General features: G+C 42.2%; 1 protein-coding gene across 3 annotated transcripts in view; it reads right to left on the bottom strand.

Moving 5' to 3' along the window:
* The window catches only part of prkcha (protein kinase C, eta, a), a 47,215-nt gene extending 31,782 nt beyond the window's left edge, over window positions 1-15,433 (bottom strand). Inside the window, exons 1-3 of one of the 3 annotated variants that reach the window (XM_084143739.1) lie at window positions 15,013-15,433; window positions 14,542-14,901; window positions 2,876-2,939 (exon numbers count right to left, since the gene is read on the bottom strand). In XM_084143739.1, the coding sequence (XP_083999865.1) occupies window positions 2,876-2,939; window positions 14,542-14,892 (415 nt within the window). In that variant the 5' untranslated portion in view covers window positions 14,893-14,901; window positions 15,013-15,433. Of the gene's footprint in view, window positions 1-2,875; window positions 2,940-14,541 lie in introns of all 3 variants that reach the window. The other 2 variants (XM_084143738.1, XM_084143740.1) reach the window with 2 other exon arrangements.
* Window positions 15,434-16,792: the final 1,359 nt, after the last annotated feature.

Genomic DNA, 16,792 nt, shown 5'->3' with positions numbered 1-16,792 from the left:
CCCTCAGTAAGAGCATTGAAGATGGGTCGTGGCTGGGTCTTCCAGCATGACAACGACCCGAAACACACAGCCAGGGCAACTAAGGAGTGGCTCCGTAAGAAGCATCTCAAGGTCCTGGAGTGGCCTAGCCAGTCTCCAGACCTGAACCCAATAGAAAATCTTTGGAGGGAGCTGAAAGTCCGTATTGTCCAGCGACAGCCCCGAAACCTGAAGGATCTGGAGAAGGTCTGTATGGAGGAGTGGGCCAAAATCCCTGCTGCAGTGTGTGCAAACCTGGTCAAGACCTACAGGAAACGTATGATCTCTGTAATTGCAAACAAAGGTTTCTGTACCAAATATTAAGTTCTGCTTTTCTGATGTATCAAATACTTATGTCATGCAATAAAATGTAAATTCATTACTTAAAAATCATACAATGTGATTTTCTGGATTTTTGTTTTAGATTCCGTCTCTCACAGTTGAAGTGTACCTATGATAAAAATTACAGACCTCTACATGCTTTGTAAGTAGGAAAACCTGCAAAATCGGCAGTGTATCAAATACTTGTTCTCCCCACTGTATGTGTTGTGATAATTGCGCTGATTGCTCTATAACCTGTTAGTTCATATGCCTTACCACTGTGATATATAGGCCTAAGGCCCAAGGCAATAAGAAGACACAGTGGAAGAATAAATTCAACCACACATTTATTTCATTACAAAACCGGACAGATGTTGCTGTCCGGTTTTGTAATGAAATAAATGTGTGGTTGAATTTATTCTTCCACTGTGAAGTCCACAAAACATATTGCATGTAACAAACAGTTACATGACCTACAGCACGGTCGAGCAAGGTAATGTTTCCGACATTTCCGCACTACTAAACAACTATTTATTTTGAAACACAGAGACTTACCGCAAGTCGCAAAGAAAACAGGAGCTGCCTCCACTATTCCAGCACCATTTCAATTTCAATATCATCTAATTACCTATGCTTAGTCTAATAGAGAGACAACTACACTGAACAAAAATATAACACAACATGTAAAGTGTTGGTCTCATGTTTCATTTGCTGAAATAAAAGATCCCAGAAATGTTCCATACGCACAAAAAACGTATTTCTCTCAAATTGTGTGCACAAATTTGATTACCTCCCTGTTAGTGAGCATTTATCCTTTGCCAAGATAATCCATCCACTTTACAGGTGTGGCATATCAAGAAGCTGATTAAACAGCATGATTAATACACAGGTGCACCTTGTACAGGGGACAATAAAAGGCCACTAAAATGTGCAGTTTTGTCACACAACACGATGTCTCAAGTTGAGGGAGTGTGTAATTGACATGCTGACTGCAGGAATGTCCAACAGAGCTGTTGCCAAAGATTTGAATTTTAATTTCTCTACCACCGGAGAACAATACAATGAGATGAAGCAATTCAAGTTTTCTTCTGTTAGTAATGACGATTGGCTTGTGATGTGAATGGTCTGAAGCCAAATCCAAACTGGCTTCCCTTGACACTTTTTGGTGCACCAGGACCATTCACAGCTGAGCTCACTACGTTTAGCTCAATGCTGATTGGCTATTATTTTATGTGTTTTTTTTATCAACGGAGGCCAAATGCTCGCTAGCTATGGACGGCAACAATGTCATACTCTTTCTGACCAGACAGCATCAGATAGATACGCTACACATACTGAGACAGAGGGGTGCTGTTTCCTTCGTTCGGATGCTTTCTCTGGTGAGATATGTTCAGCCTCTTGCGAATTGAAGGACATTTATGAAACACAGAAAGACAAAATATAAATTATTTTGATTATTTTTTTCTTTGTCAATTTTTGGGGGAAACCTGGTTTCCCTTGGCACCCATGAATACACGCCACTGATCATATTACGTATGGTATCATGGACGAGTGCGTGCATGCATGCGTGAGTGTGTATGTCTGTGTGTGTTTGTCTAGAGTAATCTTTGAGCTATTGTTATATTTGTGAGGTGCTAAAACCACATATGAACAGCGGAAACTTGCATGTTGTAGAGTCCCGACAACCATGAGAGAGATGGTGGAGTACTACACTGAGAATAGCACTCAATTGTCAGCTATTGAATGATGTTTGATATGCTTCCCACAACAAATGGATCGAACCTCTCTAAATTATTCATGACCTATTCCAATTGTACTCGTATACTCTCTACAAATTAAATATTATTATTATTATTATAATAATAATATCAGGGAAGTGATCTTTAGAATGGAGAGGTTTATGAATGATATTATGATAAAGTGAGAGAAACGTGCAGAGCTAAGTGCAATTTTGATTTAAACAGTATATAGGTCAGATGCAGTTCAGATAAGGTCTTGATGATTTTCAGTGGCGATTAAACCATGACAGAGCACTATACAAACTGCTAGAGGGGAGTATGTTTGTCAGACAGAGAATGAAGGAAAAAATATGAATGATTAAAGCAACAATGTTCTATCTGAAAGGATACAAAGAAGATAGGATTCCCATCAGTCAAAGCATCGACAGCATGTCTTACAGTAAGTCAGTCACAGGCATGCACAAACGCACAGACACACACGCAACCAGGTTTTTGTGACGCTGAATGTCTGTTTCTGACAGCATGTTAGTTATCAGCTGCATCAGGGGCTGTGTTGAAGCTGACAGACAGACAAACACACAGACAGACAGACTTTTAACTTTAGAGGGAGGAGGGACTTACTGTACATATGTCGAATAGAACAAAATGTTACTGAATATTTAAGGAGTTGAAAGAATGCGTGCCATCTGAGTGTAAGAGAAAAAGATAGGAACAGAGAGGGAGGTAGAGAGATAGTATTGCCATCTATGGATGAAATAGATAGAGGGTTAGTGTGAGATACAGTGAAAAACCCTTACCATCAATGAAGGAGCCATTGAGTACTATGAGTATGTACACCTTGCCCTCTGGCTCCAGGTCCACCTGCACACAAACACACACAGGAGACGTTAGACTAGACTATTTAAAGGCACAGGACAGTCAAAAATGTGATTTTCCTGTGTTTTATATACATTTCCACACTATGAGGTTGGAATATTACAGTGAAATTGTGAAAATGATGATTAAGTCCTTTTAGTTTAAGAGCCGTTTGAAAAGACAGCCTGAAATTTCTGCCTGTTTTGGTGGGATTAAGTTTTGGCCTGCCTGGTGACATCACCAGTTAATAGACCACTAAGAAAGAGAGTTCCAAACCTCTGCCTAGAACAGCTAGTTTTTGGTTTTCCCCTCCCCACTCAGACCACTCCCAGACAGTCCTAGCAAAAATCTTGCTTGAGAAATTTCTATTTGTTTCTTTTTGACCATTTCATTCAAAACAATCAATCACAGGAGGGTTCTTAATTGTTACCCAGAAATGATTTGATATTGAGATTAAAAACGGCTGCATTATTAGGTCTTTGTTTAACATACCGGTATGTAGCATGTAGGTGTGTGTTGAGCAATGTGGTGGAGAGACTAGAGAGCAGGTCCAGCTGGTTTACCTAGCTCCATTAAATGACACCCTGCTCCAGTCAAAATAACACCCATCTCACACAGGCATAAGTATAAAGAAGACATACACACAGAGACAGACAATAGACATAATAAGACTGACAGAGACCAAAAGGTCGGTATGAGGCCCACAGTGAGAAACCTGAAAGAGCTCCACTGTGCTGAGGAGGCCATGCACAAACCACTAAATGGAAACTGAGGTTACTTACAGCCAGGCGCGTAACTTGCAGGGGGGACGGCGGGAGTAATGACCGCCCCAATATTAGAAACAGTTCAATTTGACCCCCCGTTAATATCCTACCATGATTAGTTTGATTGATTGGAAAACATGTCCCCACTGTAAAGCAGTGGAGGCTGCTGAGGGGAGGACGGCTCATAATAATGGCTGGAATGGAGTGAATGGAATGGTATCAAACACGTGTTTGATACCATTCCATTTACTCCATTCCAGACAATATTTTGAGCCGTCCTCCCCTCAGCAACCTCCACTGCTGTAAAGCGCCAGGCAGCTACTTGCTTTATGTGACTCAGTTCCTCATCCCCCCACTGCCAAATACGCTTTTGGTTGCGCCTGGTCTCCAGAGGCAGCCGGGCACGTTCGTGGTAAGCACAGGAATGCGCACACAGCAGTACAGGGTACCTGCGAATGTTCCAAAATGTAATTAGCGAGAACACAATTAGCGGGAACACACCCATTTGATCTGAACGAACCGTGCCTCGAGTACGTCAACAGAATCAAGCCTTTAGACGTTAATGTTAATTATCCTACATTATATTGTCAACATGACTGGCGTTTAGCATATATTTATGTAATTAAAAGTCTGGCTACATTTTCTGGCGCCTCCCTCATGTCAGCATCGGTGTGGACATATCAACTAGGCTACACTTTGAGATGTTGGCTAATTATTTATGTACATGTAACTGCCAAAATAAAGGAAACACCAACATAAAGTGTCTTAATAGGGTGTTGGGCCACAACGAGCCGCCAGAACAGCTTCAATTCCCCTTGGCATATATTCTACAAGTGTCTGGAACTCTATTTGTGGTCCTCTGTAGCTCAGCTGGTAGAGCACGGCGCTTGTAACGCCAAGGTAGTGGGTTCGATCCCCGGGACCACCCATACGTAAAAATGTATGCACGCATGACTGTAAGTCGCTTTGGATAAAAGCGTCTGCTAAATGGCATATTATTATTATTATTATTATTATTGATGCAACACCATTCTTCAACGAGGAATTCCATCATTTGGTGTTTTGTTGATGGTGGTGGGAAACGCGGTCTCAGGCGCCGCTCCAGAATCTTCCATAAGTCTTCAATTGGGTTGAGATCTGGTGACTGAAACACACATACACTTAAACCGCCTATGCTCCTTTGAGACCCCTGAGATTACATCTTCTAGCCATGGTGGTACCCAAAATAACGGGCAACTGGGCATTTTTATATCTTACATGACCCTAAGCATGATGGGATGTTAGTTGCTTAATTAACTCAGGAACTACACCTGTGTGGAAGAACCTGCTTTCAATATAATTTGTATCCCTCATTTACTCAAGTGTTTCTTTTATTTTGTCAGTTACCTGTACATTTAGGAAAAATAGATTAGAATATTATTCCAGTGTTGGCCTTTTTAGAGGCACATTTCTGGCTCAGCCCCATTTATCTATTTCAGTAGTACTCTTATCAGCCTTTTAAATCACTGTGAATGACCTATGTCCTAGAGTAAACCCATGTTGCCATATAAAAACATAAAAATAAACAAAGTACACTACATGAGCAAAAGTATGTGGACACCTGCTCATCAAACATCTCATTTCAAAATCATGTGCATTAATATGGAGTTGGTCCCGCCTTTGCTGCTATAACAGCCTCCACTCTTTTGGGAAGGCTTTCCACCAGATGTTGGAACATTGCTGAGGGGACTTGCTTCCATTAAGCCACAAGAGCATTAGTGAGGTCGGGCACTGATGTTGGGCGATTAGGCCTGGCTCACAGTCGGCGTTCCAATTTATCCTAAAGGTGTTCGATGGGGTTGAGGTCGGGGCTCTGTGCAGGCCAGTCAAGTTCTTCCACACCGATCTCGACAAACCATTTCTGTATGGACCTCGCTTTGTGCACAGGGGCATTATGCTGAAACAGGAAAGGACCTTCCCCAAACTGTTGCCACAAAGTTGGAAGCACAGAATCGTGCTTACACCACTCCAGCCGACGCTTGACATTGCGCATGGTGATCTTAGGCTTGTGTGCGGCTGCTTGGCTATGGAAACCCATTTCATGAAGCACCCAACGAACAGTTCTTGTGCTGACGTCGCTTCCCAGAGGTAGTTTGGAACTCGGTAGTGAGTGTTGCAATCGAGGATAGGCGATTTTTACGCACTACGTGCTTCAGCACTCGGCGGTCCCATTCTGTGAGCCTGTGTCGCATACCACTTCGTGGCTGAGCCGTTGTTGCTCCTAGATGTTTCCACTTCACAATAACAGCACTTACTGTTGACCGGGGCAGCTCTAGCAGGGCAGAAATTTGTAAGGCCATTCTACTGCCAATGTTTGTCTATGGAGATGGCTGTGTGCTGGATTTTATTCACCTGTCAGCAACAGGTGTGGCTGAAATAGCTGAATCCACTCATTTGAAGGGCTGTCCACATACTTTTGTATATATCGTGTATTTTAATGTGGGATGGTTCATCTTCAGTTTGGGACGTTTAAAGTTGCACTTTGGGACGATTCTGGGACGGTGATGAAAAAACATTTTTTTCGAGCACTGGGTAGCTATATTCACGTGCGCTCCAATGTATGAATGTTTTGAAAGTTTAAAACAAGTAAAAGTTCATGAACATTTCATAAATGTATTCCTATGTTCCTGTGTAACTAGTGAACTATTGGTGATGAGATAATTGTGTAAAAAGAGTTTCATAGTGAGTGATGCAATACTAGGTTGGCTATTTTAACCAAAGCTAGCACAGTATCTGGATCTTCCTCTATTCCTTTTCAACTGCAGTTTAAGATGAGCAGCACTCAGTTAGTCAGTGTTCACCCTAGTGAAAAAGTAGTTAGTGTCCTTAATGGAGGTACCAATGCCAAAGAGGAGAAAGGTTCAGGACATAAGACTAAGTAACTGAATTAATGGCTACATAGCTAGCTATCTAACTACATTGTACAATTCATAATAGACTGGTACTATGTTGTCAGCTAGCTAGCTATACCTATTGCCAAACAGTAAATAAATAATGTAGCTAATAAAAGCAGAATCTAATTTATGTTTTAAGCTAACCCCATCATTGTTAAGGCCAGACATGTTTGTCATATGATAATGGTATTTGGCCAAATGATTATGGGAGGCTTCAAAGACAGGCAATAGAGTGAGAGCGTACCGCCTATGTTGAGGCAGGGAGAGGACAAACAGGTCATCAATGTAGGCAACAACTATAAGTTCAACTCCTCATCTTTGCTGACTGTAGCCCAATTCTATAACAAAACAGTTGTTGCCTACATTCTGATTTCATTTAGTTGTCATGGCAGGGGTCAGAGACAGTCAGTAGAGAGAGGGAGAGCACCGCCCATGTTGAGGCACAGGGAGAGGACGATCAGGTCATCGGGTGAGAATTTGACATTTGAGTTATAAGGCAGTCTGGTAAAGCATTTTACATCACACACAGATTGGAACTATCAGTTCAACTTCTCATCTTTGTTGACTCTAGCCCAAGTGCTGTAACAAATGCTGTTGCCTGCATTCTGATTTCATTTGGTTGTCATGGAGGATGAAGACGTGGCTGCGCTCAACAATGACACAAAGCAGATTGAACCATGTTGCCATCTGTCATATTCACCAGGAGAAGCTGGATACCATAAATAGGAAAACAATATTCCCACATTTTATTTCTGGCAGTGACAGGCGTAAACAGTTATTTGGTACATTTAAGTGAATTGAGAGTGAACATCTGACCACTCTCTGTAGCACTATATGCCCACCTTTATATAAGATTGCAACAGGTTATTGAATGTGTGTGTGTTTTTACTTGATGGTGAATGACAATGAGTTGTTGCTATTTATTTTTGAAGTCTATTGCTTGAGCATGATGCTATACTGATTGTTTAATTTTGAAGTCTATTGTTAGATCATTTTGAAGAGTTATATTTTGACTTAACTGAATTATTTTATGAATAAATACTGCAATTAAATTGTGTAACTAAGTAAGATGTTTCTGGAGTCAGATTTTAAGTTAATTGGGTATAAGAAATTAGTTATTCAAGACCACGTATTAGCCAAGCGTGGTGAATGGTACACAAATTGAATAATGGGTTTTGACATTGAAATGTAGTTAAAGAAGGGGTGTTGTGGTGACTGTTTAAAGTAATATCGAAAAAATATTTGTGTTTCAGTTGTGATTGGGGTATATTGACCAAATTATCAGACAGAATTCACCAGAAACAACAATTTCAGAGCTACTTAAAACAAAAAATCTCTAGTGGGGGCGTGTCCCCGGACTGCCCTAGAGCGGTGTTGACACCGGAAGCCATTGACCCTGACCCCGCCCCCCTCCCCCCAAAAAAGAAAATCCAACAACATGTTATGCCCTTGCTTACAGCACAAACTACAGAGAGGGTTCATGACAGATCGATGCCCCAATTGAAAACCTTGACAACCCACAACAAAAGTGACATGATTGGACTGATACTGCAGGGTCATCTCTATCCTGATTTAGTCATCTCTACCAGCCGGTCTCTCCATTCAATATACTTGGTCAGTTAGATAGTTCTGTATCACTGTAAGGAGGGCATATACAGTGCATTCGGAAAGTATTCAGACCCCTTGACTTTTTCCACGTTGTTACGTTACAGCCTTATTCTAAAATTGATTTTTTTTTTAAGAATCCTCATCAATCTACACACAATACCCCATAATGACAATGTGAAAACAGGTTTTTAGAAATTTTAGCAAATGTATTAAACATAAAAAACTGAAATGCCTTATTTACATAAGTATTCAGACCCTTTGCTATGAGACTCAAAATTGAGGTCAGGTGAATCCTGTTTCCATTGATCATCTTTTAAATGTTTCTAGAACTTGATTGAGTCCACCTGTGGTAAATTCAATTGATTGGACATGATTTGGAAAGGAACACACCTGTCTATATAAAGGTCACACAGTTGACAGTGCATTTCAGAGCAAAAACCAAGCCATGAGGTCGAAGGAATTGTCCGTAGAGCTCTGAGACAGGATTGTGTCGAGGCACAGATTTGGGGAAGGGTACCAAAACATTTCTGCAGTATTGAAGGTCCCCAAGAACACAGTGACCTCCATTATTCTTAAATGTGAGAAGTTTGGAACCACCAAGACTCTTCCTAGAGCTGTCCGCCCGGCCAAACTGAGCAATCGGGGGAGAGGGGCCTTGGTCAGGGACGTGACCAATAACCCAATGGTCACTCTGACAGAGTTCCAGAGTTCCTCTGTGGAGATGGGAGAAACTTCCAGAAGGACAACCATCTCTGCAGCACTCCACCAATCAGGCCTTTATGGTAGAGTGGCCAGACGAAAGCCACTCAGTAAAAGGCACATGACAGCCCACTTAGAGTTTGCCAAAAGGCACCTAAAGACTCTCAGACCATGAGAAACAAGATTCTCTGGTCTGATGAAACCAAGATTGAACTCTTTGGCCTGAATGCCAAGCATCACATCTGGAGGAAACCTGGCACCATCCCTACGGTGAAGCATGGTGGTGGTGGCAGCATCATGTTGTGGGGATGTTTTTCAGCGGCAGGTACAAGATGAACGAAGCAAAGCAGAGAGATCCTTGATGAAAACCTGCTCCAGATCACTCAGGACCTCAGACTGGGGCGAAGGTTAACCTTCCAACAGGACAACGACCCTAAGAACACAGCCAAGACAACGCATGAGTGGCTTCGAAACAAGTCTCTGAATGTCCTTGAGTGGCCCAGCCAGAGCCCGGACTTGAACACAATCGAACATCTCTGGAGAAACCTGAGAATAGCTGTGCAGCTACGCTCCCCATCCAACCTGACAGAGCTTGAGAGGATCTGCAGAGAAGAATGGGAGAAACTCCCCAAACACAGGTGTGCCAAGCTTGTAGCGTCATACCCAAGAATACTCGAGGCTGTAAGTGCTGCCAAAGCTGCTTCAACAAAGTACTGAGTAAAGGGTCTGAATACTTATGTAAATGTGATATTTAAGTTTGTTATTTTCTATAAATTTGCAAAAAAATTCCAAAACCTGTTTTTGCTTTGTCATTATGTGGTAACGTAACAAAATGTGGGAAAAGTAAAGGGGTTTGAATACTTTCCGAATGCACTGTGTCCAACATCACACATGATCTAATGCTGAGGCTCAAACATTAGAAATGGAAATCCCAGGCAGAGAATGTCATCAGATGTAGAATATTATGATAATTCCACCTCTCTCATTCCTTAACTATTCACCTTGACATCACCCTCCACGCATGTTTCCTTTGTGTTCAGCTGAGCACACACACACCTCAAACTATTAGCCTACTGTCACCCATTACTGTTAGGTCCCATTCTCTCTCTTTCTTTGAGAGCACTGGGTCTGTGTTCTCTGTGAAGCAGCTGATGCAGTCAGGACTCCAGAGCAGGGGCGGTGTGTTCAATAGGGCGATATGGGCGACGCACTGCCAAACGGGAAAAGGAAGGGATTTTTTTTCTAATCAATTATATCACGGCAACAGTAGTTATCAGTGTTGTAATCTAGACGTCTGATCTGCCACAGTGCCACTAAATGTCCAATCAGGCTAAAGTCGTGCTTCAAATGGCCCCCCCCCCTTTTGGGGCGATTTCAGTCAGGTTGAAAATCGCCCAGAAGTCTGTCATAGACTCCCATGTAAAATCTATTTTTTTCAAATATCAGAGCTTTCAATACAATCTCTATGGGTTTCTGAGGGCTTGCACTTACGCGCTTTCGTCATACGTAACATAACCATGAACGTAACTAAGAAAAGAGCGGGTAGCAGCGTCAATCAATTCACTATTACTGTCAAAATGGCTAGGCTTCAGTGCAACTCGATTGTGTCTTTGAAAGAAGTTCCTTTTTGTCGGCGAACAAATGAAGATAAATTGGCAACGAAACAATTAGGACCTCCCAGACCAAATTTAATAATTCAACAGGTTTCTACTAAAGGGGGGAAGTCCTACACCCGAGGATTTTCCAAAAATTGGTACGAACGAAAAACCTGGCTAGCAGGCTGCGATGTAGCTAATGCAGTCTTCTGCTACCCCCTGCTTACTCTTTCACCCTGAAGGCGGCACGGCAGACAGCACCGCTTGGACAGCGACTGGTGTGTAACGGACATGCACCATCTTTCAGGAAAGATTAAGAAACATGAGCTGTCAAAGACCCACATGGATACCTGTTTGAGATTGTCTGCTTTGGGGAGAGTGAACATTCCCACTCAACTGGATGAGGGATACAGGCTAGCTGTCCGCCGCCACAACGATGAGGTTAGTGTTGATAATCACAAGTTTACTGGAGAACTGAAACTGACAAGGCTGACAAGATAGGACCCTTTTGTCCATTGTTATTGGATAGGAACATAACTTATAACCAGCTCCTGACCTAAATAGATCTTAGCACAACATTTTACTCAACATATCATATTCCATATTCACTATAACAAATATATTTACTACGACATTAGCAAGAACCGCCACATCCTCAGCCGGCTAATCCAGTGTGTGAAGTTTTGCGGAGTGTTTGAGTTAGCTTTGCGAGGCAAAGATGAAACTGAGGGCTCCACCAACCCTGGTAAGCCAACACTTTTGAGATCAGTCAATAAATGCTTCTGGTATTGACTTATATGCTGCCCCTGTCTTCATGTTGTTGCTGGACATATCTTTTTTTAAATGTGTGTAGGTCACCTAAATCATCAGAAAAATTGCCCCCCCTGAGAATTTTTTCAGGAGCCGCCACTGCTCCAGAGTCAGATGAAGACAGAAGAGTTCAGACTAAATCAAGCTCTGATGCAAACAGGACCATGCTAAATTTTAAAAGCAGGAACTTTGCCTGACTGAGCCACAGCCACACAGCAATGGAGGAAGTGTTTTTTTCAGGGAGTGGAAGCTGCTGACAGACATTTACAGTTAAAGTGAGTCTACTGTATTCAGTCCCCAACCCCTTCTAGAAGAGACAAAATATGTATGAACCTGAAAAATGGTTAAACACAGGCCACTATTTGAAGTCGTCACAGGTATAAGTTGTAGGTCTTAATGGAAACTGTCCCCCCGTGTTGAGGATGTGAGTGGGGTGTGTGAGGAGTGGGTGGATTGCACATGAGGCTGAGCCACAGGCCGATGAGACACAACAGATATGACTGCATGCTTCTATTTTGAGCTGCAGTTTTAAGGTTAACACCTCAGACTGCTGCTTACGATGCCTGCTTGTCCTGACACACAACACAGCCTCTCTCTCTCTCTGGTCCTCTGTACTTTGACATAGGGGAGAGATGCACACAGTGTTATGGTGCTGGTCAAGGTTCTGTGTAACAGTGAGCAGTGAAATAAGAAGTAAAGTTATTGTGTGTGTGTGTGTGTGTGTGTGTGTGTGTGTGTGTGTGTGTGTGTGTGTGTGTGTGTGTGTGTGTGTGTGTGTATGCGCCCCAATAGCCCCCCTCAGATTTAAGACACTGTAAAGTGTGTGTTTGTGTTTAATATGCAACATTGTACTGGGCAATTCCACGGTAACACAAAGTTTGCAATAATTTTTTTAACATTGTCCAAAAACACATTTACTTAAAGAATAGTGCAGATGCAAACTTTGGAACAGAATGACAGTTTGTGCTGTTCTTCCAGTAAATGTGATTTTGTAAAATGTTCAGTGGAAATTGTTAAAAGTAGTCCTTGTGCATAGAGTTGTATGGTATGTTTAACTTTGCAATCATTGTATTTTGTTTGACATACATTTTAAAGTGAGAAATCTGAGTCTCAGCATCATTCTGTTATCGTGGAATTGCCCTACTGGTTAGAGAGGAACACAGGTGAGAAAGAGAAAGTGCTGTTATTGGCTCTGAGCCAAGAGAGGTTATAAAACGAGGGAGATGGGATGGGATGGGGAGAGACTTGGAGCGTAAAGCAGACGGTGGGAAAGCAGCAATAACAGTGCTGTGGGCGTGTAGAGGCCTGTGCCCTACTCTCTAGTCTCTACTCTTTGTCACATGTATAGGGCCCCAAGCACTTCATCTGAGACAGCTAACAAAGCAAAAATAAAGTTTCACAGTTCAGATCTATCAGATAAGTGCTGTCAAGCTTGCATTTCATCAAGTGTGAGGACAGGCTATGCCCACATCTCTGTCAATAAAACCTCAGACACACCCACTGCACTGACTCTGGTCTTCATTGTTTGGCTCCTGGTGGAAGCTTTGCAAAAAAATCTCAGATTCTACTTTTCAAGAGGAGCGAGCTGTCTGTTAAAGGGATACTTCGGGATTTTGGCAATGAAGCCCTTTATCTACTTTCCCAGAGTCGGATGAACTCATGGATACCATTTGTATGTCTCTGCATCCAGTATGAAGGAAGTTAGAGCCAATGCTAACTAGCGTTAGCGCAATGACTGGAAGTCTATGTAATATATAATACCATAGACTTCCAGTCACTGCGCTAACGCTAGTTAACAACTTCCTTCAAACTTCACGCGGAGACAAAAAAATGGTATCCACAAGTTCATCTGACTCTGGGCTTCATTGCCAAAATTAAGTATCCCTTAATAGCTTTTTGGCACCATGACACAGAGGAGGTTTTGAGTATGTCAGACCATTGTACTGTATGACCATAAGAGATAATAGGAAGCCCAGACAGCCATTAGAGGACGGTGGGTCTCAAGGCACACAGCCGATACCAACTCTTCCTGCCCCAGTTCGCACAGGTTCAGGTTACACATCATTACAATTTTTTTGTTTATTCATCTAGGACCAAAAGTAAACCAGACGAGTGAAACTCTGTTAGACGGCAGTTCTCTCTCCAGCACCAAACATATTCCAAACCATTAGTAGCCTACTATGGTATAAAGAGGTATCCATGTAGCCCCCAAAGCAATGCACATCAACCAGAGAGAGAAATGTAGAGTGTAACACCAGGTCATTCTCTTGATACCGTCACTTTAACATCTATCAGTGGCTGTATGAGAGTGGCTGTATGAGAGTGGCTGTATGAGAGTGGCTGTATGAGAGTGGCTGTATGAGAGTGGCTGTATGAGAGTGGCTGTATGAGATGAAGTAAGATAGGGTATTATCACGCTTCAGCTTGTTTGTACAGGCAAGTCACGGGCCCTAGATGCAAGTCCTCTGCTGGTTTTGGTTTCCAGCACACTTTACAATGCAATGCTTGACATACTGCTAGCAGGGAGCACAATTAGCACATTAGAACGGCATGTGTGGTTTTGACCCTTTGCTGATGCCACTTCTGCCTTTCTGACAGGCTCAAGCTAGTCTCTCTAGACAGACATGTTGCTTCCTAAAATGTCCCAATGTGGGTCTGGGTTTTCGAGACTAGGCTTAAGTTATACACACTGAGGCATTCTCTAAGATGCAGCCTATAATGAGCTGCTGAAGCTCCATATGGGGAAAGGACACTATCGGATCTGCATGCCTTGGATATCACTTGCCCTGTAAAGAAAGGACTGGAAAGGGAATGGGAAAATGAGTGTAAACTATGCATCTCAGGTCTACAAGTAGCACTATTGATGGGGATGTATTAGAAGTCCCTATTCCCTGGCCTCTGGCCCTTGGCATTAGTTTATCACCAAACAGTACAGTATGGAATGTGTATATGCAAATTCCCCGAAAAGTTCTCCAAGGGAACTTCTCAGAGGTAAAGGAAAATATGATCAGGTTCTTTTTTACTGACTTCTGAAACGTGAAAATGGCGAGTTTTTTATTTTGTTGTAAAAAGTTAATGTCTTTGAATTTGCTAGTAGTTACATTTTTCCAGCCCCATCTCTCAGCTTTTTACAGAAACAGGGCAGGGAGTCAGCTTTATTATTGTTTTAACTAATGATTGTCCCTATAAAGCTACTCACCCATCCTTCAAAAGTATCTTCTGTGTTCGAGGTTTTGATCAGGTCCTCAAATTGAATTATGCAGTTGGCAACAAAGTCGTCATACCCTATGGGTGCATCATGAAATACACCCAATTCTATATGCTTGCCGTCGTTGACATTGAGGCAAAATTCCTCGTTGTAAGTTGGCATGTTGGTTTTCTGCTTTGTATGTGTTTGTCCAATTTTGTACTCGTCCACCTTTATCACAATGTAAGGGTCCAGAGTGGGAACCGTTTTGTTGAACATTACAGAGTGGCGAAGGGAAAAAGTAGTTGGTTTGAGGTCCAACGCCTCACCAATTCTAAGCTTCAGATACCCGTTGAACTTCATGTTGATCCTCTAAAGAAAGAAAAAAACATCTACAACAAATTCAAAGTTACAAAAAAAAAAGACTTAAAATCAAGTTAAAACTACCCTGTTGCGTTAGGCATGCAAATCATTCCTACTTACTGATCTAATTTCAAAAGAATATAAATCAAGTCCAATGTTGCATCCTAGAGCAATTCGAAGACATTGCTCTTGTCAATAGGCATTTTCAGGTGACGCGTTCGCACGGTGCTCTTGATCCTCGGTCGTGAGCGGTTCCCTGGACCAGCGCGTGTGACCTTGTCTCCCAAAACACCAGGCTATACAGAAAGCGCGCACATTCTGAGAACGACCTAGGTCTACTTCGAGGAAGCACAAGGCAAGTTCCGTAAAATGGAACTAACAGAAGTACCGACCATGCACGATAATGCTTTCTATAGAGTTTATTCTTTCTCAATGCACTTGTGTTTACATTTTGTTCCAACTAATCGGCATGCTACCTGCAACTGTAAAAGGTCTTGTCAATATGTGTCAAGATTGGTCTCCTCGGTTACTATCAAGGATTGATATAATACTGTGAGAAAGTAGCATTAAGACTATAACTACCGTGGTGCACCGCAGTGCTTAGGGTGCCACAGAGCATGGAGGTAGGCTATCGAAATGACTCACATGTCCTCGGCAGATAAATAAGGAAATAGCACCCCCTTGTGATGTACAGAGAATGTGACTAGAGCTACAAATTATTTTGGCCTATTACCTTGCAGGTTCCATTCTGAGTCTTTTAACCCTCCCGTTGTCCTAGGGTCAAAATGACCCGCCACTGTGTTGAACCAACTTTATTTAATTTTTATATTTTTGGGATCATTTGTGAGAAGGAGGCAGTGAGACTTCAACGGGAGGGTTATTAAACAACCGTTGGCTATTTAGCCTTAGTAGTTCATCCCATATTCCAGAGGTCTCTTGTACAGTTCTTGTGTGAAAAATATCCTACCTCACCTGGCACAGCTGTGAAGATGCAATTAAAGGCACATGGCCATGAGCTGCAAGATATGGGAGAAACAAGTGGGCTTTTAATCTGAGTTGAAAGGATGAGCGCTGTGGAGTTGATTTATGCTGAATGCTAATGACACTTCAGAATCAAAAGGGCAAGAGAGTTTTCTGAAAGAGAGCCTCAGAGGACCTATAAAAGTAACCAGCATGCACAAATGATGACCTTGAAACTCATGGGTTAGTCCTAACTCCCCTCCAGTCTTAACCACTCTTTGGTTAATCTTTCTCTCTCTCTCTCTCACGATCAAAGTCTGGCCGTTATTAGTGTTAGACTTGACCTCTCTGCCTTCTCTGTCAAACGTCGGCGACCCACATCTCTCTCTTCCAGCTGCTTCCAATAAAGAGGCCACATCCCAGGGAACAGAGGTGGTCTTAAAAAACTAAGCTTTTAACACGACTCTTACACATCTCAGGGATAGAGCCTGTCTTATAAACAACAGCTTTTACCTTTATAAAAAGAGGAGAGTGGTGAGATAAAAGTGACAGATAGATAGGATAGTGTGGTTTCATATGTGTTTCACAATTATCACACCAGAATGACTAACCTGAATACTACAGATGTATGTGTATACTGTATGTGTCAGTGTGTTCAGAGTCAGACATGGAGTCATTACTGACAGGGATTTGACCTCATACAATAGCATTCCGAGACAAACATGTGCCAGTAATACATCAAAGTGGTCTAAGACAACCTCCTGAGAAAACTTTCATTACCGGTAAAAACACATTCAGTTGATCCTTCATCCATGGTCTGTGAGTAACCATTCCTCACTTTGAATATTCCCAAGGAATACATTGGTTTTCGTTGCCTGGTTTGTGGAGCATTACACCATACTGTCCAGCAGGGGGCAGGCTGAGACTTCTGTTGAACTCA

This window comes from Coregonus lavaretus (assembly GCF_964263955.1).
Source record: "Coregonus lavaretus genome assembly, chromosome: 27".
Classification (NCBI taxonomy): Eukaryota; Metazoa; Chordata; class Actinopteri; order Salmoniformes; family Salmonidae; genus Coregonus; species Coregonus lavaretus.
The sequence above is the reverse complement of the archived record's forward strand: the minus strand, read 5'-3'. Positions and strand labels throughout refer to the sequence as shown.